Here is a 22,414-nt window from a genome sequence, read left to right on the forward strand (position 1 = left end):
AATAAAAAGCCTAATTTTTATTTTATTTTTTACAAAAATAATTTGGTATAAGTATTTAATTGAAAAATGATTTAAATTAAATTTAATCGTTTGCTGTTTTCTGCAGCCCTTGTAATTTAAATTCATGTTGCCCTGGTAAATGTGAACTAATAATTCATTTGGAGTATTTTGGAAGTTTATGAACTTTGCTGGTCACATATTAAAAAACAAACATAAGTTAATGCGAGTTCACTGAACTAAACAATTTTAAATATTCGAATTTGGGCGCTGCCAACTTTTTGCTAATAAACGAACGCTTCATCGCTTGGCACTGATACAATGATAACTGCTAAAATTGATAACATAGGCGCTCATTTAGCGATTTTTTATTATTATTTTAATAAAAAAAACTAGTATAGGCAAAGGTGGAAATTCAACAAGCTTTTTCCAGCCCGAAATAAATGTTTTACATATGTTGATTTGTATTCTAAATATGGGCTTCTTCATCTTACTTTTGGTAAAGTAGCTTAAAATACTTTTCATACTTTAGGTGTATTTATAACTACGCATTATCTTAACATATTTGTATGAATTAAGTTAATGTTTCGGCATCTTCAAGCTCACCCTTGATATCGGCAGCAGCAGTTTCTACTGTGCCAATTGCATCGGGCAATATGCACTCCTCCTGCTGCGACATCAACTGATTGACAATAAACAGATTAGTACGATTTATGTTGTCCTCGGCTAACGCTGCCTGTGGCACCACTCCCAGCTGGGGCATTCCATTGACGATGCCTACGGGCGCCGCTTTGTCCGCTGTGCCCCCCGCATTCCTGGCTGACGCCGCAGTCGTAGAGCGCCCTGCATAGGTCTTTTGCGTTGGCGATGGATTAAAGGGAATTATGGTACCGGACCCTACTCTCTTTGCCACGCGCGTAGGCACTGCAGCAGGTGACGTCAAGTTGATGGTTGTTACCTGTAATTGGATAAGTAAGTATTAGTATTATATAAAGGATTAGTCCAGAAAAAGTCCAGCTTACCTTGCCGCTGGCTGCAGTAAGGCGTCCACGTTGCTGCGTTGCAGCGCCTGCTGCGGATGGTGATGCTCCTGATGCAGCCGCTGTTGATGATGGTGTTAGTGTGACGAATGTGCCGCGCGATGACTTCATGGACATATTTGGAGTGCTATACTGGTAGCCAATAATCTTATTACCTGCATCGTAAACAGGCTTGCTGTTCGACGTTCCCGGCGTTGGATTTGGAGAACCAGCAGGAGCAGGAGCAGCCGCAGGAGCAGAAGAAACAGCAGCTGCCACTCTGGTGTTGGATATGCTGCCTGCTGCTGCTGCCGCTAGCTGCTGCTGACGCTGCTCGAGATTCCTAACATTGGCACTGTTGACTGCATACAGGCAGTAAGAATAGCTCTCCAACAGTTTGATGGCCATCTCCACGTCCACCGGCAACAGCGCGCTCGTCTTCACAATATTCTCGATGACTTGTTGCCGTTCCAATACACTCATCACTGCAGCTCGTCGGGATAAGCCCTGCAGCACGTGATCGAAGAGCTGGACACGGGATTGCAGATCCATGCGAATCTTGTCCGTGGGACAAATCGGCGGCAACTGCAGCATGCCCCTTGCTGGTCTCTTCGCTGTTCTGATTGCAGTTAAGGGCGGCGGCGAGGAAAGTGTTTTTGGCGGTGCGGCAGCTGCAGTAGCAGCAGCAGGTGCAGCATTTGCCGGCGGCGGCTTCTTGGCCAAGGTTGTATCCTGTGGAGGTAGCTGGTTGGCCATCGTCTCTACATGGCTCATGGTTGGCGGTGCACTGCTCGCCACTGCTGGCACTGGGGGCGTGGCCACGGCAGCCGTCGACGCTGGTAACACCGCTGATATGGCACTGTTGGTTTCGGCATCCTTGGCCGCCGCCAGCTGCTCCAGCTTGGCGCGCACCTTTGGCGGTATGTTCTTGTCCTGCCTCGAGATAATCTTTGTCGAGATGACCATATACTGGGGCAACTCGAGCACCGGCACCTCCGCTTTCGAGTGCAGCCGCGTCGGATCAATAGCCTGCATCGGCCCGTCCAGGTTCGGGCAGCAAAAGTCAAGTCCGACGTGGCTGTAGGAGCGCTGATAGCGCGACGGATACAAAAACGAAAACATTTTCGTTGTGCCAAACGTATTCTGATCGTTGATGGCATTCGCTGGAGGTATTGAGCAGTTGGCGGTGGTGTTAGCGGGGGCAGAAGCAGGCGCCGGGGCGGTGGCGGTGACAGTGTTGGCATGGTTGCTGATCGCGCTGCTCACACTGCTCGCACTGCTAGCCATATTAATGCCCGGCTGCGTTATCGTCGCTGGCTCCACTCTGGTGGGGTTCTGGCTGCTTGATATATTTGCCGCCACTTGAGCTATGGATGGCACTGGAACATCAACCTCCAAGTGCAGCGCTGGTGCTGCGGCTGCATTGTGGATGGATTGTGGTTCCTCCTCCAGTTCGGGCACCTCCGGCTTCACTTCCAGCACTGGCAGAGGCACTGGAAGAGGCACAGAGTTGACAATAGGTAATTTCACTTGTGGCCTACGCGCAGCTTGCTGGGATTTGCTGATGAGAGGCTCTGCTTGCTTTGGTGTTGTACTAGCTACAGAAATCGTGGCACTAGGCGGCGCTACAGATGTCGCAAGCTCCAAGCGCTGGGCGACTAGCTCTGCTTGCTTCAGTCTCTTGAGCCAATTGGGTATCACGGATCGATTGAGACGCACTCGCAACTTGCGCAGCTTTGGCAGCAAGGGCCGAGACAGAAGCTGCAAATCCTTGTGTTTCTGCACTGGCTTTTCCGACATTTTTGATGGTGGTGGCGGTGGTGGCGCTGCTGTTGCCATGGGCTCGGCAATTGGTGTCTCACTAGCAGCACTTGCAGCCGCTGTGATACGCACTGGGAACGCAACAGCTGTCTCTGACATGGCTGGCTGCTCCTTTAAACGTTTCGCTCCACCTGCGGGAGACTTGGCCGGAGGCTTGCGTTTGCGCGACTGTGTAGCTTTCGCCGGCTCAGAGCCCTCAGCCTGACTCTGACTCTGACTCTGCGCCAGAGCCTCTGCTTTGGTCTGCTTTAGACTCTTGCGCGCTTGCCGTTGTGGCTTTGACGGCAGTGGGACGAGTGCGGGCATCGCGGGTGGCTGTCGCTCGTTGGAGGGATTGCGTTGTTTTGACGGCGTCGGCGTGCCAGCCAAAGAGCGTGCATGGCTGCAGGCGCGTGTCATCGGCACCACTGTTTTCGTTTTCAATTGTTTTGTCACGCGTGACGTGCGCTTCTTACGCTCAGTCGACGAATCCCGGGATTCCGATGGGGCGTTTGTCGCCGTTGGCAAAGATTCTGATGATGCTGCTTCAGTTGCCTCGGCCACCGCTAGTACTTCCTTGGATTTGGATTTTTTAAGCGACCTCTGACCCGTAGACTTTCGCGCATCCTTTTTCTGCGTGCCCTGCGCTTGGGTTAATTTTTCGGCAGCTACAGATTCGCTCGCCTCGTTGCTCTCGCTAATGCCAGCTGCTTCTACCGGAGCTGCAGATACTTCGTTAGTGTGTGTGTCCAGCTTCTTGGCTTGGGTTTGAGGCAAGGATTTTCTGTTAACTATTGGATTAACAATCGCAGCTGGTTTTGTTGGCTCTTTGGCTTTCACCATTTCACTTGCTTCCTCTGCTGGCTTTGGATTCTTCTTGGCCTCGCTGGAAGCTGCTTTGCCTGCTATTCGAGGTAAAGATATTTTTGGAGCTCGCCTTTCTGTATCCGATTTACGGGCCTTCGCCTTTTTGCCAGTCCCGGCAGGCTGCACGGGCACATTTGGAGTAATCGGTAAAGCTACTACAGGTTGTTTTGCTATTGGAGAGGATTCGTTGCTCCTGGCCGACGCGTTAAGTGTCATCTGCCTCTTTGCCGTCTCGGCCTGAGTCATTGTCTTCTTGGACGGCGAACTCGTCTGGTTGTTAGCATCAGGCAGCAATGAAACGGATATGTTGATACCAACCGCTGGAGATGCTGGTGTTTCCACCTTTTTGAACGGTTCCGTCGTATTTGTTATCGGTGTTTTCGTTATTATTACTGTGTTATTGATCGACATGGAGTCGTCGTCGCTTAGTAATGCTGATAAACTAGATTTAGTTGGCGGCGTCTTGCTCACTTCGTCGAGCCTGCTCAGCTTTGCTGATGTAAATGTTTTTCCCATCTTGCTGACTGGTGAGATTGGATAAATCGGAGATCTCATGTTGACAGCCAACATGTGCTTGCCTCTGGACGTGCTTCCTGGCTCTTCCATAGTCTCATTTGTCGAAGAGCGCGATTCCTGCTTGTCTAAGTGAATTTTACGGTTGTCCTCCAACTTTCGACGCTTTTGCTTCGGCTGATCACTAGACCTGATGGGCTTTCCTGGACGTCGCACTACTGTGAATAAGAGAGTTTTATTAATTTTTCCATTATTATATAGTATATATACAAGATAGTTACCCTCTTTACCACTGGAGAGATCCAATTTAGGTAGTGCTGGTGGCGCCATCGCAGTGCTGCGAACCGCTTGTTTAGCTTGCAAAATTTGCTTGCGCTTTGCGGCTGTTAACGAAAAATATGAGATTAGAAGAAAAAAGAAGGAAAATTCAATATTAGAGATCGTGCTACAAAATTAAATGAAAAAGGTTTCAAGTTAAATTTATTGGAATAGCTATTAACCATCTGGTTCAGAGGCATCCGTCTCATTGGAGCTCCCAGTATCGGTACTCCTCAACTCCTCAACGACATTCTCCGTGACACCTGTTGTTTCCGTTGTGCATAATTTATCAACGTTAACTGCAGCCCGTTGCTGCTCATCCACTGATTGCTCCATGGGCTCAGCGGCTGTCTGCTCCGATGGCTGATGATGCTGTTCATTGGGAGTTGCCAGCGGAGAGGACGTCTCCTGCTCTGGTTGCTGCGATATCGCTATGTCAAGTTGACGCACTTCAGCAGCTATTTTCGCCTGCTCAACTGCATTATCCTTGTCATTGTGCTCCTGTGTCATGCTAGCTGCCTCCTGGTCTGTTGGTTTATCCTTAGCATCCCTTACAACTGAGTCTTGCTCACTAATTTTGGTATCGGCTGTAGCTGGATCTTTTTGCTGATCTGCTGTAATCTGAGTAGAGTTTTCTGCTTGATCACTGAGATTTTGTTGATCCTCAGTGCATTTTTCTGTCAATGTCTCTCCCTCGGTCGTTTTCTCTCCTACATCATTGCAAACTGATTGATCTGAGGGATCCTCGAATTCATTATCTGCCTGCTCAACATGTTCAAGTTGGCCAAAATTGAGTTTAGAGCGTGGCACTGGTTTCTTAAGTAGAATGCGCAGCTTACGGCATGAACTGTTCGAGGAGCAAGTGCTGGGCGTACTGTGACCACACGCCTGACCACCTTTTTCAATTGCATGTCGAATATCATTGCATACAGGTGGCTGCTCTGATTGATCCTTAGCAACGGCTTTCTCAACTGCATCATCATTAATATTTTGATTGGTTTCGCTTATATTTATGTTGGAAATTTCTACTTTTTGCTCCTCTATAGGCGATTCGCTGCAGGTTGCACTGTGATCTGATTTCGTTTCTGGTTTGTCATTGGTCTGCTTTTTGATTGGAGTCTCAGATAATATTGTTTCCTTAATCCTTGATCTTTTCGACTTTGGAGGAGCGGGCGTACCCACTCTAGAGCGAGTGGATCGGGCACGACTTCCTGCTCTCTCGTGTTGGCTTTCAGTTCCTGCTTCGTGCAGGAGATTCCTTAATCCACGAGGTACTGCAGCACGCTGTTTAGCTACGACCGACTCCTCGCACAAGTTTTCCTGCTTATTGACTACAATATCCAAATCAAGAGATTTGTATAAATCATTTTGATCTTCAATAGTATTAACGGTTGGAATTGAAGGGGTATCTGGAATATTTGGTTGCTGCTCGCTATAAGTTGAATTCTCATTTAAATCCAATGTTGTAAGAAGTTCGAGATCGGACAATGTTTGATTCAATACTGCCTCCCTTGAGGATTCTATAGCGTTAACATCTATTCTAGGGTGAGTATTTGAAGATGAGGGAGTCTCAATATCTTGTTCTGAATTCTGTTTAATATCAATTGCCTTGGCTGCATTGGAATCATTATCGGCCAGAGGTGATGCAGATTCCATCATTAAGGCCAAATTTGATTCGATAGTCTCCATCTGCTTGGTTGACGAACTTTCAATTTTTGGCTTAGACTTTGTACGCCGCGATTTCTTATCCTTTGTGGACTTATCTTTAGCTTTAGGTGTTGTTGATGTGGAGCTGTGTGACGGTCTCTTCTTTACAGAGGCTTTATGACTTACGTTCTGTGAACTTGAGTCCACAGTACTAATTGCTGTGGATTTTTTTAGAGTTTTAGTGCCTGAATGAGATTTAGATTTCTCTTTATCAACCTTTTGAGTTCCTCCAGCGGTTGACTTTTCTGTAATCCGAGGACTGCTGCGCCGTGGTGCTGGTGCGGCAGCTCCAGAAGAATTACGAGTTTCGCTTCTTCTCGATTTGTTTGCCGAGCGACGTTTCTTTTTGACTGAATCCACGTTTGAATTCAACATTAGTTGTTTATCAATGTCATCTGCGGTCACTTCCTTATCATTTTTTTCACTATCTGCCTCAGGATTCATTATTTGAGATGCGTTTGTGTCAACTTTTTCCATTTTGCCATCACCCGTTCCATCAGTCTCCTGCTCGTTATCTCTTTTGTCTTCAATCGAACTGTTAATATTCTTTGTTGAAATATCAGTGGACTTTATTTTGTTGTCATTTGGGATTTCAATTTCATCTGGAGAGCTTGTGCCTACTTTTCCTTGATTCCATATATTTCCCGACATTTCTATACTTCCATTTGTTTCTTTTTTACTTGCACTCAATGCTTCAGTTTCCTCTTCCCCTTCGTTTCCACATGATTTCGCATTATTTAGCCCATCAGCACCGTCTGTATTCAGAAGCATCCCAGCACTTGTCCGTTTTGAGTTATCTTTTTCATTATCCACCTCCATTTCAGTTGCTTTAATTTCAATTTTATTGCCTTCGCTCGTAGCAGAAGTTGAATCAATATTTGTTTCTTTGACTTCTTCTTGGTCATTTATTTTCAACTCGTGTTGCCGTTCCTCCAAAGTTTCCTTCGAAGACTTTGATTCAGAAGTCGTGCACATAGAGTCTACGTTTTCCTCTACACTGACAGTTATATTTGGACTTTGTGACACGTCAAGCTTAGCTAACTCCGCTTTTTGATTACGCTTCTTTTTAGGCCGACCACGCCCACGTTTTACCTTCTCCTGTTGGGGTTTCATTACTTTTTCTATTTTTGGCTCTTGCTCTTTAGGTGCCTCCACAAGATTTTTCGGTGACGATGATGGTTCAGTCGTGAGTTGTATCTCTGTGGTTGCGGCCCTGTTCTTTGGTTGTCTTTCAAGATCACGTTTCGGAAAGCCACCACAACTTTTGACTCGACGCAGCGTGTGCATTGGCGGATTGCTCTCATCTAACTTTTCGTTAGAATAGGTGAGTTTGCGTATATGGCTTTTGGAGAGCGATGACCTAGCTGTTGGCTGAGTCGCGTTCTTAGAAGAAGATAAGCTGCGCGTCTTGGACGCAGAACGGCGTTCGAACTCCTTGGAGCGCTCAGCATCAATGCTAATGATTTCCTCGGCAAGATTGAGGCTTAAACGTTCTACTGTTTCGTAGGTTAAGTTAACATCAACATAATCAGCTGGAGATGCATTGTCCATCTCATTGCAGTAGTTCGGTTGAGTTTTACTGCTTGAGGGACTGTCAATTTGCTTCTCGGCTGTAAAAATTAAAGCGTAATAAGTGAAAAATGTGAAATATGCAAACAAATAATATAAAGAATTAGAAAAAACTTACCCTTTGCCTGCACCTGATCAATTTGATCCTGATCCTGATCTTTTTGTGCTGATGCGTTGGACTGATTTTCGTGGGAGTGCGATTTCTTGGCAGAGCTTGTATGTTTATGCCTAGATGGTGGCGTTTCGGCACTACTTAGATTATTTAGATAGACCTGGAGACGATCGTTTTGGGCGTTTGGTGTTTGCTGCTTCTGCTGCTTCAGGCTCTCGTCTTCGGAAACAACAGGTGTCACAGTGTCTACACGGTTTGTTTTACGCACATTATAAATATAATCAGAGGGTTGGCAGTATCAACTAGTTGTGCAACTTCGACTTACCCGCCAATGATGTCACCGTACTGCTATCCGTTGATATATCAATAACTTGCTTCGATACCTCACCATCATCATCATCTGAATCGCCATAGCCATAGAAATCGGATTCGTATTCATAAGATGAATCGCTGTCTGTGTTATCAGAGAATTCTCGCAAATCTGCAATTTACCCACGGTTAGTCAAAAAGCCAGACTGTAATTATAATATACCTACTTAGAGGATCCTCTTTGGGTTCATCTTTGGGCGGCTTCAAGTCTGGTTTCTTAGCTTTTATAATGGTTACAGCTTTCTTTTTGTGCAGCATGGGCAGGTTTGAAGAGCTACTGCTGCTGCTTCTGTCATTAGGCCTAATTTCATGCTTTAAGCTTTCTAGATTATTGCGCTTTGTTGCAGATAATTGGGCCTTGTTGCTTGTACTTTTGGACCTGTCCATGCCATTATGACTTAGAGTCTTTCTTGCTGCTGCCTGCGACGATGATGACTTTGATAACGACTTGTGGGTGGGGCCCATTAATGCATCACCTAAATAAGAAAACAAGTTGTAAACGAGCGTTCTCTATTACATACAAACAAAGCACTTACCCAAATCATCAATTGAGTCATATGATTCGAGCCGATCACGTCTTGTACCTTTGCCTTTGCTGCTTTGTCGATTGTACAGTGCAGCCAGAGCATCGCTACAGTCGCTCGATGAAGAGCTCACCCGACGCCGAGGGATACCCTTCGCATTTGGACCGCCTAAATACAAGAGCGGCAACTTAGTAGAAATCAACTTTATTGGTTTTTATATGAGACTCTTACTTTCAGTTAATAACTCGTCGTCAAGAAATTTGCCGTCAAATAGTTTCTGAAAAATATCTGGATCTATGGACGAGGAACCACTCGAATCGGACGATATACGTCTGTTGAGCGGCGTTCGCGTCAATGCTTGCTGCATGCGTCCTTCGCTGGTTGTTTTGATGCCTGACAAACCAAACGTATTTGAGATATGTATTTCAAACGTATTTCAACATATCTTCAAATATTCCACTCACCTGGTAGAACTAAGTCTTTATATTCGTCTAGATATTCTATTTCTATATCGTCCATTTTCACAAAACTATTTTTTCCGCATATATTTAGATTTTTTTCGTTTTTTTTATTTATTTTTTATTTGGCTCTTGCGATGTAGCGATTGCATTTACTCTTTAAGTATATGTTTGTCACTATCGGATTGTTGTATACATTTGCGCACCATAGCAACTATGCAGCAAAATGTTACGCCGTTCGTGCAAACCAGTAAGAAATTGCGAACACAGCGCCCAATGTTAAAATTAATGTTTTACAATTACAATAACTTTTTAGAGATGGGATGGACATATAAGAGTATGTGTATGCTTCCATTAATATCGATAGTGATATAGCTAATCGATAGCTCATTAAAATTACAATGCGATGAAAATCAACTGCTAAAGACAGAAATTTTTAAATATTTGTTAGAATTATTATACACAGGATTCTAATAAATAATTAAATATATATTTATATTTAAAAAGAATAAAAGATTTATAAACTGATGCTGTTTAGGAACATTTGAATGGAAATCGAATCAAAATTAATGACTGCCTTTCAACTGTATGTTACATTTAGAATTTGAGACTTAACCATACTATAAATTTATTGATCAATACAATCCCAATTTTTACCATTTGGACCATTTTTTCAGAGCGCTCGCAGCGCACTGGCTGTGTCGTGCTATATTTTCACGGCTCGACCCGCAAGAGACTGAGTCGAGCAAATACGATGTTAAGCAGTCCCTCATCGACATATTTTCGGCGCTGAAAACGTTTGCTCTACATGTCTCATCTATGTGTTGTCTGGTCGGTGCTCTAACTTCTTGTACAATATTTTAACAGATACGACTAGTGATAGTTGCGATAAATAATATCGATAGCATATGTCATCACCGCTAGCAATTTGTTGGCGCTGTACTCCGTAAATTGATCTACCTGCAAAAGCCGCCATCAAATTGTTTTGATACTGACTGTAATCGAAAATTTGAGAAAACTTATCGAGTATTTGCTGTCAAAGTTCCGTTTACGGGTGAATGGCAGGTGACGTGGAACACGAAACTGACACGAACAGACGTCAAACTGATTTCAACGCTTTCAACACTTTTCCAGGTCAGCACGCAGCACTCACGGACTTAGTGTGCATTTGCCTTTAATTACAATTAAACACATAAATTAGAATGGTAAGTGAAAACTGTAATTAAATTTAAAAGTAAATACTAAAAAGTTGGTGTCGATTGTTACAGCCTGCTCCTGCAAGTTCAACGTCCGTTGGTAGCGGTTCACGCTCGCCCAGTAAATTGTCGGCGCCACGTAGCGCTGGTGCTGGTGGTGGTAGCACCTTGAAGCAGCGAAAGACAACAACAACAACAGCGGCCAGAAGTCGTGCTCCTGGCGGAGCAGGCACTGGTGGAATGTGGCGTTTCTACACAGACGATTCACCCGGCATTAAAGTGTAAGCGAAACTACTCCTCAACAAAATTAGTGACGTTCACCAATACCGAATTGTTTATTTGTTTTTTACAGTGGTCCAGTTCCAGTTCTGGTTATGTCGCTGCTATTCATCGCCTCAGTCTTCATGCTGCACATTTGGGGAAAATACAACCGTTCTTAGACAGTTCATATTAGAAAATAAATACTTTCACCTCAACGGAAGCGCACTGCGACCCAATTGTCGACGTCATCAGATTTCAAACAAACTGTTGCCAAAACAACATCAATAACAACAAATAGTCGCATCCCGTTTGTTGAGGCATTAGTGTTTTCCACTTGAAATTAATTATTGTCTAAGCTTAAGTTACCCGTCGTTAATTGATGAACTACTAAATTGTAAACATAATTTGTCAAAATTTTCTATTTACTTTGCTGCAAATTTCGTTGAATTGGAGTTTGTAGCAGATTATCCATTCCACAATTTATGGTGGTCATGTTCATGTGCATTACTTTCGCGCTTTTGTCATTGACGCAGTTCAATAGTTTAATTACAAAAAAGTGTTAAGATCAAATGAATTTGGTATTAAACGAGAAAAAATAACAAACGCCATATTTTACTATACTGTAGGAGGTTTACGAATTTTGGCTTTATTCCGTGTTAACATTGACTTTCGATCTTGTGCTTTTATCAAAGTTTGTCCCATAAATTCGAATTCCTTGAAGTAACTACAGCGCCGTGAGCAGTTCTTTTCACGATGACTTCGCGTTCCACAAATAAGGCAACAATCCCGCTGTGACTGCCGTCGTTTGGTCTGCCGTGAAAGTTGTGACCAGATTTGACAGTTACTCTCAATGTGACCCCGTTGGCCACATAACCAGCAATGCTGCATAGACTGATATAATCCACAGTCGTGTCCAACACGTTGACAGCACCGGCGACAGTTCGAACAGTGTACATAATTTGGTTTTACGCACATATCGCAGAGCTGACAGTGCCGATAGGTTTGGCCATTCTGCGAGCAGCAATTCCGACAGCGATCGCAGTGCACATTCTCTATGGCCGTGTCACGTTGACATCTATCACAATGTTTGTATCCTTCGCCAGGCGGTAGGCGCAACAGCTCAAGCGGTACGTTGGTAAAGATACGCACTGGCGAGCCATAGGAACGCTTGGAGTTGCCCACATTCGTATATCGACTGTGATTCGTGTAATTGATCTTATAGTCGCACATTTGTAGCTCGGGCATATCCTGTCTTATGTAGTTTGCCATGTAGTATGGATACACCCAAAATATGGACAGCGGCGTGACGGGCAGATGATTGAGTCGATTATGGAGACGCATCAGAGATCGCAGCGTGTGGGCAATTAGTTCGGTTCTACAGCCAAATGGTGGATCCGTGATAATTAAAACGCGTTCGTCCCTAAAATTCTAAGAACATTAACTTTCTGTATTAATAATACCATTAACAAATTACTTATTGCATTTCAAGAATCTCTCAAATGGCTCTCGGTGGTAGAAAAAGTGATTGTTGCACATGTTGTATAGACAAAATTCCTGCGGACTCAGGTATTTACTAAAACGCTCATCGAAGTCAAGCAAAAAACTTTGGATTTTACAGATACGCCGCAGATGGAAGTGAAGCCGTGGAGCGCCCATACAGATCACTTTACTTAAAAAAAAAACCAGAGGTAAGAGCATAATTCAAACAAAATCTGATGTATTAGAACTTACTCTATTTTCAGCAAACGACACTGATCTGCAAAGAATCTGAGAGCCTGTTGATCGAAAAAGTATTGGGCATGCACATCGTCCTGCGATAGCGCTTTTAGGTGACTTGTGGGATCGGGATCTGCATCGTTCTGTTGCTGGGGATAGGCGCGGATATCTTGCGCTTGTTTCTGTTGGCTACCTTTCCATTTTTCGTAATCCATGCGAAAGGAGCAAAGCTTAGGGTTACGGTATGCAGAACAGGCATAGAAACCATCGCTGGGTTGTTGACTTTGGCGATAAAAGAGCACTGTGGGTCCATGCGGGCAACAGGGATGTTGATATGTGTCATCTTCCTCAACTTCAAGAAGCAGTTTTTCATTGATGTTTTCATCCATTTGATCGAACTGACCAACTGACAAGGTGCTGCCACCTTATTTAAAAAGAAAAACCATATTTTATGTAAATTGTATATCGATTTATTATTTAAACATATCGATATCGGCATATGTAAGACCATTGCAAGTTGCAACACGGAAGCGGCAGCACATTTTTCAATTATTATCATAATAAATTGATATCTTATATAACAAGATGAACAGCCTGAAGACAGCAACAATGCGATTTGCCAATTTGGCCAGCGCCACAGCTGGTGCATTGGGCAAACGCGATTTTACACGCAGCCTGTGGCACATGACCAAAAAGCCGGCGGTGGGTGGTGACCACGTTACTGTGTTAAATGTGCATAAGCCCAGCATCAATTGCACTTGTGGCTGCAATGTGCACACTAAAGGTGAGCTTTTCATTAAAGAATGCAGGTCCCGTGTTCCTAACACATTGGCGCATGTTTCTCCATAGTTACATAACCTCACAAACGTGCAGCTAACGACATCCAGAAATATATTTTGAAATTGAACCTAAATCAATAATTTGTCTATATCCACAGGTGAACGTGAGCTGGTCGAGTTCCTTACCGAGGAGATTATTGCTGAGCGCAAGGTGCAAAAAGGCAAGACTGTGCCCAGCACACTGGAAGGCTTCAACGTAAAACTCATTGGCGCCGATGTCGAGCTGACCAAGGAAACGGACAAAGAAAAGGTCGTCATTAGCTTCAATGTGAACCATACTGTTGACAGCGAGCAGGAACCCGAAATTAATCCTAATGCCGACAAACCAGAATTGGGTGAAATGCGTAGCAAGCCCCAATTTGAAGTGGACATCATTAAGGGCAACACCACCCTATCGTTTACTTGCTCCTACTTGGAAGGCGAAGCACAGGAGGGTGAATATAACGATGTGTTTTCTATAGATGAAATGTCGATCTTTGAAGGCGAATGGAATGACAAAGTGTATGCAGTTGCTGGAGATGTGCTCGATGGCTATTTGTATGATCTGTTGATGAACATTCTGGAAGAGAAAGGTATTAGCAATGAATTTGCCGAGAAACTCTCCGACCTAGCCACCGCTCACGAGCACACCTCTTATATTGGTTTGCTGGAGAAACTTTCCAAGTTCACGGCTGGCAAATAATTATTGAATGTTCATTTCTAAATTTAAGACGAAAAGTTGTGTAGTTTTTTAAGTTTTCATCAACATACATACATAATTCGATAGTTTCTCGAGCTAAGAACATTTTACATTATTCGTGTTTTTAGTCGTATACTGTCGATTCTAATACTAGATTTTAAGCCAAAAGATTGTTAAACGCAAAACACAGGATTGTTTTTTGATAAATCAGTAATGAGCATATGCAAATTAACTTTTTGAGCATATTCTTCAGCTGTTAAGTGAGGAAAATACACGTTTCAACCAATGACTTTTATTTCATTTGTAATAAGTTATTCCATTATGCAAATGGACTTCATATTTATAGGCTGAGTAAACTTGACTTTCAGGCCTTGACCTGTGGGTAATCATTATTCGAATTTACACAATGAATCTCAGGCTATTTACAGTTCCACTAAAAACAAGTGCGTGTGTGTTTATATATGCGAATGTGTGTTAATGTAACTGTGTTGACATGGTTAATAAGAATAAGGTTCTCCTGTTAATGATCCCTAAGGTTACGTAAATCAATGCCGTCACTCTCGGTTCTGGCGATAGCTACATGTCTGACGTCACAGCATTCAAATCGGCACGTTTAAATTATTGAATATGAATACAATTATTTATTGATAAAAACGTGTTATAAAGACATACATACAATATATATTTACAAATTTTAACCGTAATGGTCTCTTAAATCTAGCATGGTTTAAACTTAACATAATTTTAACTATTAATTTATATCATGCGTCAATTTTAAGCACAAATATTGCTACGAGCATCTTTATATACTTTTAGACTGTGAAGCTGCGTTTATGCTGCCCAGGAAATGCATCCCTACGTCCGTGAGGCGTCGACTGGCTACTTATTGCATTACACTCTTTATCCGTATTGGTCGTCTCACCATAATGGGGCTGTAAGTCAAGTGACAGAGGTCAACTTTTATGTTGACTCCCCTGCGGCTTACCGCTGCTGCCGGTCGCACTGTTGTTGCTGTCGAATTCACTGGCCGTGGTGTAATCCGTTTCGATTTCACGTAATTCAATTTTCTGCTCACGCATGGCTCGCTGCGTAAGTGGGTGGCATGATGTTATCTGCATGAGCCTGCCCACAAGGGGTATTTTTTCATTCAACACTCACCTTTACGCACTCCTGATAAACCTTGAAAATTGGTGCACATACGGAATCATCGGTTTCTCCTTTAAGAAATCGTTCGGAAAACCAGTTGTTGAAACAGGCATCGTACTGCTTTTTTAACTCATTGCAATCGTCGCCTATGCTGTTCATGCTGTAGTGTATTCAAGTTTTAATTGATAATTTTCACTTGTTAAATAATAGTTCCAATAAAACGTGCGTCCACTGCAGAAACCTTGCCGATTACATATCGATACACATATTTCTGCGTATGAAAGCGATATTCTACCAGTGATAGCGCATGGTACGCTGACCGCCAAAAGCTCAAGTTTAATGATAACGAGTAAAGACTTTAGTTAGCGCGCTTTTTCAAATTTAATCAACAGAAAAATTTACAAGACTGTCTTATATGATTTCATTTAAAATAAAATGGCTTGATTTTTGTTGGTTTTTCCTTCCTTTTTGTTTTGTTTTTATTTGAATCAAAGACTTTCGCACTTTAGATTTTAGTTCATACAAAATGCATTTATCAATTAGTGTTTAGGCATAATGAGCGTTATAACAAATTCACAGTACAGTATAATTGATAAGGACAAAATGGATGCAATGAATTGGCTGTATGCTAAGTTAAACGTAGACCTCCGATTTGGCGTTTCAACCAAATCGGAGGTCCGACCACAGTGAGCACAGTTCCATTTCCCTAGTATCAGTATATGATCCATGGATTTGTTTAAAGGCTTCTTTTTCTACTTGGTGTGTCTACTCCTCTTCGATGGTCTGCACTTGTTGTTGCTGTTGCTGCTGTTGTTGTTTGTGGTGTCCACGCTGGTTCCGGTTGCGCTGATTGCGATTGTCGCGACGCTGGCCGCCCCAATTGCCGCCTTGATTGTTCTGGTTGCGATTGTAGCCACGATCGCGATTACCCATATTGCCACGCTGGAAGAAGTTGCCCTGCTTCATGTCGAACACCTTCTCGTTCACATCGACCAGATTGGTAACCTTATCAACGAACTGCATGGCCAGCGCTTGCAGGCGCGACGGCTCCGAACGATGCATCACTACCGTCTCGCTGGGATCGTCCAAGCTGGCCATCAGCTCCTCATTGATGATCATCTTGCTGATGATCGAATGCACCTTCGGCAGGGGCAGCTCATACATTTGCGCCAGCGACGGTATGCTAATTGAGGTGTACACATTGGAGTACGTGAACAGATAGGTGCGCAGCGATTCCTCTTTGATGAACTTGACAAGCATTTCCCGCACACGCTCCGATTCATAGAACAGATCCCAGACCTTGGTGTTCATCTTCTTGTTCACAATGAAGTTGGCACAAGCCTGCCAGTTGCCACAACGCATGGCCTTGGCGGCGGCGACGACATGTTCACGCATCGACTCCGGCGGACCCACCAGGGATTGGCGTTCCGAGGAACGCAATTGTTGGTAAAACGTTTTGCTGATCATGCGACGACGTGCATCAAACTCGTGGGCAGCAATGTAAGGTATTTCAAGAAGCATGGCCGAGACCAGATAGACGCACTCGAGCAGCTCCAGATTGATGTGCATATGGAATGGCATCTGGCGCTGTTTTTCGATCTTCTCCTGCTCGGCGGAACGTTCATGCTGTCGCTGAGGCAACAGTCCCTGGGCGAGCAATTCCTTTGGCTTGCCGGTGACCATCAGATCGACCAGGCAATGATGCGCATCCTTGATGTTCTCCTGACGGAAGGCGCACAGGCCCAGATTGGCCATCATGCGATTGTACAAGATGCGCGTCGACGGATCCGCAGCATCGATGTTGTCCTGCAAGTGCGACATCAAAACCAAATCACGCGCCTGGAACCAATTGTCGTGCATCGCATGATGATAGATGTGCGCCAATATCGCACGCGTCCTAATGCGATCTGTGTCATCCTTGGCATAGATAAACTTGCACAGTTTGTCCATCACCTCAACGGATGACGGTGCGGAGCCTGTTGCCGGTAGCTCGCCTCGTTTGCGTTTGAGCACCTCGGGATCGAACTTGTAGTAAAGATGCTCGATCTTGCGCAGATAGATGCGGCAACGTTCGTTGTTGTTGCCGCAACGCTCAAAGTATTGAACGACCAGCTCAATGGTCTTCACCACATTGATCTCGTCTTTGAGCCGGGAAACGTAGTCGTTTGAGTGCGGGTCGCACTCCTTCAGCAGTTTGGTGAACTCATCATCGAGACGTTCCACGGCCGCCAAAGGGCAACCGCGTATATAATACGGCGCTGTTACATATTCCTCGTGCTCCTCGGCCACGCTCTCGTTCATGATGATGTCTGGATTTGCGAGCAGCAGTTTCATCATGCTCTGCATCACCTCGAGCAGCAGGGCCCAGTGCTCCAGCTTCATGGGCTCCGAAATCTTTTGATTGTAGTCGAAGATGGCCGAAATGATGTTGAAATGAATCTTCACACTAATTGGCGTGCCCAGATCATGCTGCTCTGCAATGTCTCGCAGCTCAAACAGCAAATCGATCTGCAAACGGCGATCGGTACGCTTTTTGCCGCGCGCCGACATTATCTCAATCAGTTTGGCCAGCACGAGGGGAATGTCGATTTCGGCATCCTTTTCGAACATCTTCGGCTTCTCAACGACATTGCCCTTGACGACCGTCTCCCATTCACCATCCTCGTCGTCTTCGGCACGCTTGCGCACCTTGTGCTTCTGCTCCTTGCGCTTGTCTTTGCGTTTGTCATCATCCTTGTCCTCCTTCTCGGTGGTACGCTTAAGGAAACGCTCACGCATATTCTGGTAAAGATTCTCATCTTCTGACGATTCGGTCTCCGACTCGGTATCGGAATCCCAATCGATTGAATCATCCGAATCGTCATCATCAGCAACCGCTTTAGTTGTCACCGATTTAGCAGCCTTCGGCAATTCAGCAAGTTTGCCGGCTCCGGCGCCAACGCCATCGTCGCTGTCAGCGCCAGCACGGTCGGCGTCGCTTTCATGCGCCTCACCCTCGCCTTCTTCCACGTCACTCTCTTGGTCGGGCGCTTCACGGAAACGTGCCAGATCCTCCTCAAAATCTTTGATATACTTCCGCACCTTTTGCCGCAATGTGCCCAACGACTTGGCATTGTTTTTCGAGAGATTCTTGCGTCCTTCCCGATCCTCCCACACTTCATTGATGAAATCTTCGAGCTCGGCCAGGCAGCGAATATAGAAGCGGGGCGTAATGCCGTTCTCCTCCTTAGAGATGACGGGCAGGGCCTTCGTGTAGGCTCGCGTTAAGTCCTCAAAACTGCTCAGCGTATTGGGGATATCCTTAATCTTCTTATGGTTGCGTATCGTTTTAATGATGCTTGTTAGGTTCTCATAGCGCTTTTCCTTGGTAGACCGCACGACACGCTTAACTTCTTCCTCGTCATCGCTAAATTGCTGCACCAGAGAATATATGTTTTATTCAAATATTCTATAATATATTCTATTGATACTACTTACGAAATTGGTTGCTTTATTGAAGTTGGATGCTTGAACTTCCTCTTCGCTGGATTCAGATTCCGAGTCCGAGCCGTTGGCAAAGAAACGTGACATGGTGTTTAATTCTGCTTATGCCGTGTTCTGCAACAAAAAATTAGAAATACAATATTAGTACAATTTTTAACTGCCTTTGACTGAGGTGTCATAGAGCGGTTGAGGTTAGGTTTGAGCGGCCAACATGGCGTTTGCCAAACATTGGCAGTCCCTTTTTGCACACAATTACACAGATATTTCAATGAACGCGAATTGCAATACATGACAATCCATCAGCTTGGCAATTGTCAACCAGCTTACTGCAACAATAGGCGTGGTATTCCATGAAAACTTACATTTATTACAGCAAAACGATGTCATTCACAAGACATCAAAGAAAAGAGGAATAATAAAAGTTTGCTGTTATCGATAAGTCATACGTATAGAGTGATGTGTACTCACGATGTTTTTATATTTTTCAACACTGTTACTTTTGAAATTTTATGTTATCAGAATTTATAATTTTTGATGATAAATAAATATAAAATTATTTTTTGCTTTGCATAAAGTAAATATTTCAAATAGAATCTGAATAGGGCAATTATGAGGGCTTTAAGATGAAATGGGAGGTATATAACTAAAGCTGTATTTATTAAGAAACTGTGGTATGAGCAGGCGGCACTTTTTATTAAATTTAAATTAAACAGTGCCATCTGAGCTTAACAGCGTCACGTTGAGTTTTTTGTTTGCAAATTTAAATGTTTGCCATCACAAATATAACTGTAAAAGAGAGTAAAAATAGGCAGAGAGAATCTCAACGTTTTGTGCATTAAATATAATATAGTTAGTTTAAATAAGTATTAATTGCTTGCGCAGGCGCTTTCAAAAGCCGGCATTTGGCAGAAACACAACTGTTTGCCCATCGCAGCACCGCCTGCTGCCAATCTTTGGTTTAACTGTGTGCCGAATGCTTATTGTCGGCCACAGCGACCGCCACGGCCACATCCACAGTCAAAATGTCGACGAGTTTGAGCGCGCCAACAAGTCGTCTGCGTTCGCTTGCCGTGAATAGTTCAGCAGCTGCCAAGTAGGCGGAAGCGACAATCTTTCGCATAGCGGGAAATTCAACCGTTGAAGTCAACTTCCGGCTACGTTGCCTGTGCGAAACGCTGAAGTGATAAAAAGTCTAAATTTAAACAACAAAAACCTAAATTGAGCATATGCCATTCGCCGATTTACCGTTCCGTTTGAATTCGAGAAAGTGCAGACACGTGTCGGTGTATCAATATCCCAAATCACCCATAAAACCAAAGGAAACACTAAGAAACAAAACGTAAATATAAGCACAATATATAACAATCCAAAATTGATGCACATCTCTGTGCATGTTCAGCTGTGTCGTTCAAAGTGCTCCAAACGAAATTCAATAAATGACACGGTGAAAACCGCTAATTATTCGTGATAGTTCGACGGTTTCAGGCAACTGACAGCCCACAGATGCGCGAAAATTGATGGACATTTTAATGTGAAGGTATGAAATAATATTATATGATTGATTTACATTTTGTAAAATCAGAAACTTTGATAATTTCCATATTGTCCATGCAGTTAAGGTGACTTAAACAAGCAACTAACTTTATTAAAACTAAGATTTTTCTTTTATAATTTTCTTTTCTCAAAAAAGAAAGTTTTATTTTCCCACTTTTGAGTTGATTTGATTATAATATTTTTACAATTAGAAAATGAAATAACTTAGTTAGTTCATAAATAACTATTTTTTTTTTATTTTTTTATAATTAATTAATTTATTATAATTTTAATTATAATATAACACTGCATATTAAAATGCAATGCAATTTTTTTCGCTGTTGGATTTTGCTTGGCAAACTTTCGGCTTAAATATTTATGTGAAAAGTCTCTCAAGCGAAGCCGTGGTCTAAAAATGAAGACCACAGTCTCCCATAACGCATCGCATCGCATCGCATCGCATCGCATCGTGGGCGACTGTAATGATTTATGAGTAGAGCACATAAACCAAAAATAAAACCATTCGACTCTGTTTACCCATTTTCAATTCAGCTCAGTTTATCCGGCTGCCTTGGGGAAGAGGTGTGCCAAAACTTTTGTACTTTAAGGTTTAAGGGAAGCGCTTGGCAGGATCCGTGGCTCGTTTGGCTAGTGGTGTTGTTGTCTCTGCACTTGAACTTCGCGCATTGGCCACTTGGCATGGCCCACTTGACCCCGGGCGCTGCGTAAAGTGCAACAGCAGCAATTGCAGTTGCAGCTGCCATTTGTTTGGCCCTTGGCTGCGGCGCGTGGCCAAAACGTGTCTGGGGCCCAAAAACTATTAGCGTCCAAGTACCAGGACATTGGGCATGGGACCTGGGCACAGCTAATGGAAATGTTTATGGTGTCTGCTTAATTGTGGATCCATGTGCATGCTAAATGCTGCGGGCCATTCGAATGGCATAACCGGTTCTCTATTCGTCCGCTGATCCAAATGCCACGGCTGCCGCTGCTGCCCCATCTAAATATATAAATCAGCGTTGAAAATTTGTTGTTTATAATTTGCCGACGCGACAGCGCTAAACATCCATAGCATCCAGTACAAATAAACAATGTAGCTAAATCGTAAAAATCGCTCACCTGAATCATCTCAGCTCCATCTCTATATACATACTATTGTCCATTGTCTCGATGGGTCGCTGCTCGTGCCGTTGCCATCGCATCGGACGGATTTTGGGCACATCTCTGCCTAATTCGGCACAGGCACAAGATCAAAAACAGAAATCTATACAAACGTATTTCAGAGTCATTTGAATAGGGCAAATAGAGAGATACCCTGTACTATATAATAGATAAATAATAAGAATTTATTAAATATATTTAATAAATTTGGTTTATTAATAGGCAAATAATTCTTTGTACTCATCTTAAATTTCAATTCATAAAACTATTTTTTTTTTTTTTTTTTTTTTTAAATATGCAAGTAAAGTCGTATTTAAATAATTATTAATTTAGTATTTCTCTATGAATATACATATTTTAAGAATTTAAATTGACAGTGATTTAGGTTAAGCGTAAATCTATTGAAAATTGGATATATATATATATATGTAGTATATAGTGCTAGCCTTATCAACCCCATAAAGACTATATATTTTAAAATGATTCATCTGTGGACTCTTGCGCCTGCCTGCCTCTTCTTATGTATAAATCTAAGACAGCTACTTAAATTTTTACTACTTAAAATTTTATATGCAAATAAAAGTGTAGCACGCGTAGAACTAATTTGCTTTTTAATTATCGATAGCTTGTTTATATGACCATAAAACCGATAAAAAATGTTATCAAATTTTATTTTAAAGGCTTAAAATATAAAGATTAGGTATAAGGTATAATAATATATATATAAATAATAAATATAAAATATATAAAATAATACTGGTTTATAGAAAGTTTCGGCTTTTGCTTTGATCTAAATGATCTATGTATTATTATACGCTATGTTTCTTGAAATTAAAATGCTTTGATATATATATATATGATTCAATATTATAAAAACAAAATCTGAATAATGGATACTTCACTTCTAACAAAAGTCTCCCAGAAGATGTCGTTTGTAATTACTAAAAGTCGTCAGTTTCAGTAATTAGAATCGATGTATTTTCGTAAGCAATTCCATTTGCAATTGAGCTCAATCACAATTACTTTCTTTTTACGTATGTAAACAAGCTGAAACTCGTTCAAGTTAAGATAAGCAGACTGAATACTTGATTAATTGCTTGGTAATGAAATGTTTTCGTTTTTCTTTCCTTTGATTTGCTCATTTCAA

The 22,414-nt window shown here is 42.9% G+C and overlaps 7 protein-coding genes across 9 annotated transcripts in view; 3 read left to right on the forward strand and 4 right to left on the reverse strand.

Annotated features, from left to right (window-relative positions):
• Positions 1-5: 5 nt before the first annotated feature.
• Positions 6-9,556, reverse strand: Su(var)2-HP2 (heterochromatin protein Su(var)2-HP2). Of its 3 annotated transcripts, XM_089260875.1 has the most exons (11): positions 9,260-9,556; positions 9,027-9,188; positions 8,808-8,963; positions 8,439-8,747; positions 8,228-8,383; positions 7,909-8,148; positions 6,790-7,831; positions 4,697-6,756; positions 4,478-4,579; positions 1,020-4,414; positions 6-955 (listed from the first exon to the last, which is right to left on the reverse strand). In XM_089260875.1, the coding sequence occupies exons 1-11, from the start codon at positions 9,312-9,314 to the stop codon at positions 572-574; spliced, it is 8,061 nt and encodes a 2,686-aa protein (XP_089117001.1). In that variant the 5' UTR covers positions 9,315-9,556; the 3' UTR covers positions 6-571. The 3 variants fall into 3 exon arrangements, with proteins under 3 accessions (XP_089117001.1, XP_089117000.1, XP_089117002.1); XM_089260874.1 differs by having other exon boundaries at positions 4,697-7,831; XM_089260876.1 differs by lacking the exons at positions 4,697-6,756; positions 6,790-7,831; positions 7,909-8,148 and having other exon boundaries at positions 9,260-9,554.
• Positions 9,557-10,258: 702 nt separating this feature from the next.
• Sec61beta (Sec61 translocon subunit beta) lies at positions 10,259-11,313 on the forward strand. The gene is made up of 3 exons (XM_030389903.2): positions 10,259-10,458; positions 10,522-10,730; positions 10,802-11,313. The coding sequence occupies exons 1-3, from the start codon at positions 10,456-10,458 to the stop codon at positions 10,887-10,889; spliced, it is 300 nt and encodes a 99-aa protein (XP_030245763.1). The 5' UTR covers positions 10,259-10,455; the 3' UTR covers positions 10,890-11,313.
• Positions 11,103-12,820, reverse strand: LOC108652972 (rRNA N(6)-adenosine-methyltransferase ZCCHC4). The gene is made up of 3 exons (XM_030389902.2): positions 12,442-12,820; positions 12,185-12,379; positions 11,103-12,130 (listed from the first exon to the last, which is right to left on the reverse strand). The coding sequence occupies exons 1-3, from the start codon at positions 12,813-12,815 to the stop codon at positions 11,326-11,328; spliced, it is 1,374 nt and encodes a 457-aa protein (XP_030245762.1). The 5' UTR covers positions 12,816-12,820; the 3' UTR covers positions 11,103-11,325.
• A 77-nt stretch (positions 12,821-12,897) lies between these two features.
• On the forward strand, positions 12,898-14,176 carry P32 (complement C1q binding protein P32). Its single transcript, XM_018103173.3, has 2 exons — positions 12,898-13,210; positions 13,364-14,176. The coding sequence occupies exons 1-2, from the start codon at positions 13,012-13,014 to the stop codon at positions 13,945-13,947; spliced, it is 783 nt and encodes a 260-aa protein (XP_017958662.1). The 5' UTR covers positions 12,898-13,011; the 3' UTR covers positions 13,948-14,176.
• A 399-nt stretch (positions 14,177-14,575) lies between these two features.
• On the reverse strand, positions 14,576-15,361 carry LOC108652986 (TP53-regulated inhibitor of apoptosis 1). The gene is made up of 2 exons (XM_018103207.3): positions 15,103-15,361; positions 14,576-15,029 (listed from the first exon to the last, which is right to left on the reverse strand). The coding sequence occupies exons 1-2, from the start codon at positions 15,247-15,249 to the stop codon at positions 14,898-14,900; spliced, it is 279 nt and encodes a 92-aa protein (XP_017958696.1). The 5' UTR covers positions 15,250-15,361; the 3' UTR covers positions 14,576-14,897.
• A 233-nt stretch (positions 15,362-15,594) lies between these two features.
• Positions 15,595-19,093, reverse strand: eIF3c (eukaryotic translation initiation factor 3 subunit c). The gene is made up of 3 exons (XM_030389904.2): positions 18,936-19,093; positions 18,568-18,687; positions 15,595-18,504 (listed from the first exon to the last, which is right to left on the reverse strand). The coding sequence occupies exons 2-3, from the start codon at positions 18,658-18,660 to the stop codon at positions 15,856-15,858; spliced, it is 2,742 nt and encodes a 913-aa protein (XP_030245764.1). The 5' UTR covers positions 18,661-18,687; positions 18,936-19,093; the 3' UTR covers positions 15,595-15,855.
• A 288-nt stretch (positions 19,094-19,381) lies between these two features.
• The window catches only part of CCHa1-R (CCHamide-1 receptor), a 33,550-nt gene continuing 30,517 nt past the window's right edge, over positions 19,382-22,414 (forward strand). The window contains exon 1 of the mRNA XM_089262159.1: positions 19,382-20,110. The gene's annotated coding sequence lies outside the window, so the exon portion shown is untranslated. The remainder of the gene's footprint in view (positions 20,111-22,414) is intronic.

This window comes from Drosophila navojoa, chromosome 5 (genome assembly GCF_054131105.1).
Source record: "Drosophila navojoa isolate 15081-1374.11 chromosome 5, UAZ_NAV_1.0, whole genome shotgun sequence".
NCBI lineage: Eukaryota > Metazoa > Arthropoda > Insecta > Diptera > Drosophilidae > Drosophila > Drosophila navojoa.